Source organism: Eimeria tenella, genomic scaffold (genome assembly GCF_000499545.2).
Source record: "Eimeria tenella Houghton genomic scaffold, Eth_scaff3371, whole genome shotgun sequence".
In the NCBI taxonomy this organism is placed as follows: Eukaryota; Apicomplexa; class Conoidasida; order Eucoccidiorida; family Eimeriidae; genus Eimeria; species Eimeria tenella.
The window spans coordinates 1-2,021 of NW_013544385.1; the positions used below are offsets into that span (position 1 = coordinate 1).

Genomic DNA, 2,021 nt, shown 5'->3' on the forward strand with positions numbered 1-2,021 from the left:
TGCTTAGTCTCAGTAGTCAGTACAGTACTAGGCGACGTCTGAGATCTTCATGGCAAAGAGATACCAGCCACCAAGCTGACTCGGCTATGTTTTATTAGACAAATTTAAATTTAAAGGGCTCCAATTTCAGTCTCTGCAGGTCTGCCCCTGAAAGCACGAGAGGGGCCTAAAGGGTGATTGGCGCTGCAAATGCAGCTACGAAGTGCCATTTTAAATACGGCACAGGTTCTCCACGAACTATTTTTTCATCAACCCTTTCATAAGCGTTGCACGAAACATCGACACTAAGGAACATCACTGCTACAGTGCATTTAGAACTCCCTACGATGTTAGAGAATACGAATTGTGACCATTTGCTCCAAAGAGGACCTCACTACGAAGCATTTCACAGAGATCACTGTTGCACGTAGCCATTAAACAGGAATTTTAGACAAATGTCCGATGGCAAGATGATAGTGTTCCTGCTACGCTGCTTGCTGCTATTAGCGTGAGACTTCAGCCCCATGGGTAGCGAGGTGATTACCGCTGACGTCTCCTGGGGCTAAAGTCCCACATCCAAAACAGCAAGCAGATCGTAAGACTTCCAAGCGACAGACGGTTGCTGCCGCTGTCCTCAGCAATAAGTTGGAAATCAATCTGGCGGAACGAAGGAAGTGGCTAGGAGCGGACTCGTCCATGATGAACTCTCCATCGTATGAATTTACGTTTGGAATCATTTTCAAGCGTGTCAGTACTGTGTCCCCACAAGTGGACAAATCCATTTATTTTTCATCATGGAAAAATATGACTTTATACAATCGCCTCACACGAGACAACCTATGTTTCCTGTGGTATTTGGCAGTAGAGTGCTCTTCGACCTGAGGAAAACCCTGTACTACGCTGACTTAATTGACTCTAATGGCTTCTGACTCTCTCGGATTCACATGCGAGAAAAACGTGCCGGCAACGCGCGTAACCTCAGCCTCAATGTGGACAGCCGAAATGGCGGGAATGGCGCGTCCTTCGCGCGTCTGCGAATTGCAAGTATTGAAACAGGTACTGAAGACTGAAATTTCAACAGAAGTCTACTTTTAAAAATCAAAGCTGATTTTATTCAATAGTTGGGCACTTGACACGAACCCATTATAGAATGATCGCGTGGGAGACAGCGAAAAGGCGGCGCCGATGGTCACCCCCAGGCCACGCCGGACAATAGGCAACTGTGTTGAACACCCTGACCACCTCGCGTCCCTCCGAAATCGTGTTCTGAAACCTTCACTAACAGGACCCCAAAATAAAATCAAAGGCTATCACACTATTTTACTTCTTAACCGTTTACTGGGGCTACAAGAACAAGTTTGAAGATGAGGACTATCCTAGCCACCCTAGTCGGTTTCACAGCCTGCGCAGCCGTTGCTGCAGACGGAGCACCTGAGTATCCTTCTCAGCTTGCAGTTGAAATCGATCCAGAAGCGATTATTGCGATCCAGCAAGATGCAAACGCCGACCCACGTCTCTTTTTCCCACTGAGCGGGCTTGTCTCCGCCAAACTTGCCAAAGTCTTTCAACCCAACATATACCCAACCCCTCCTAGTCCCCAGACAACTTACCACTTTCACCTCCATCCTCATCCCCATTATCCGCATCCTCAGCCAAATTATCCTCATCCTCACCCCCATCATCCTCATCCTCATCCTTATCATCCTCATCCTCATCCCCATCATCCTCATCCTCATCCCCATCAACATCCTCATCGTCATCCCGACCATCATCCCCACCATCATCCTCACCATCATCATCATGAACATAATGTTCATGTGCCTCAACATCAGCACGCTCAACACAACGGCCACCAGAACAACGGTGGCCCAGCTCATTATCACCATGACTACCATTTTGCGCATCCTCATCAAGAGAACCAGCATCACCGCGAGGAAGAGCAGCCTACCGACATCAACTAAGCTATTGGTCGGGAATTAAGGTGCTTAGTCTCAGTAGTCAGTACAGTACTAGGCGACGTCTGAGATCTTCATGGCAAAGAG

The 2,021-nt window shown here is 47.9% G+C and overlaps 1 protein-coding gene across 1 annotated transcript; it reads left to right on the forward strand.

Annotated features, from left to right (window-relative positions):
- Positions 1–1,343: 1,343 nt before the first annotated feature.
- ETH_00035480 (uncharacterized protein) lies at positions 1,344–1,940 on the forward strand (the record flags this gene model as incomplete). Its single annotated transcript, XM_013379496.1, has 1 exon — positions 1,344–1,940. One exon carries the CDS (start codon positions 1,344–1,346, stop codon positions 1,938–1,940), a length of 597 nt encoding a protein of 198 aa, XP_013234950.1.
- Positions 1,941–2,021: the final 81 nt, after the last annotated feature.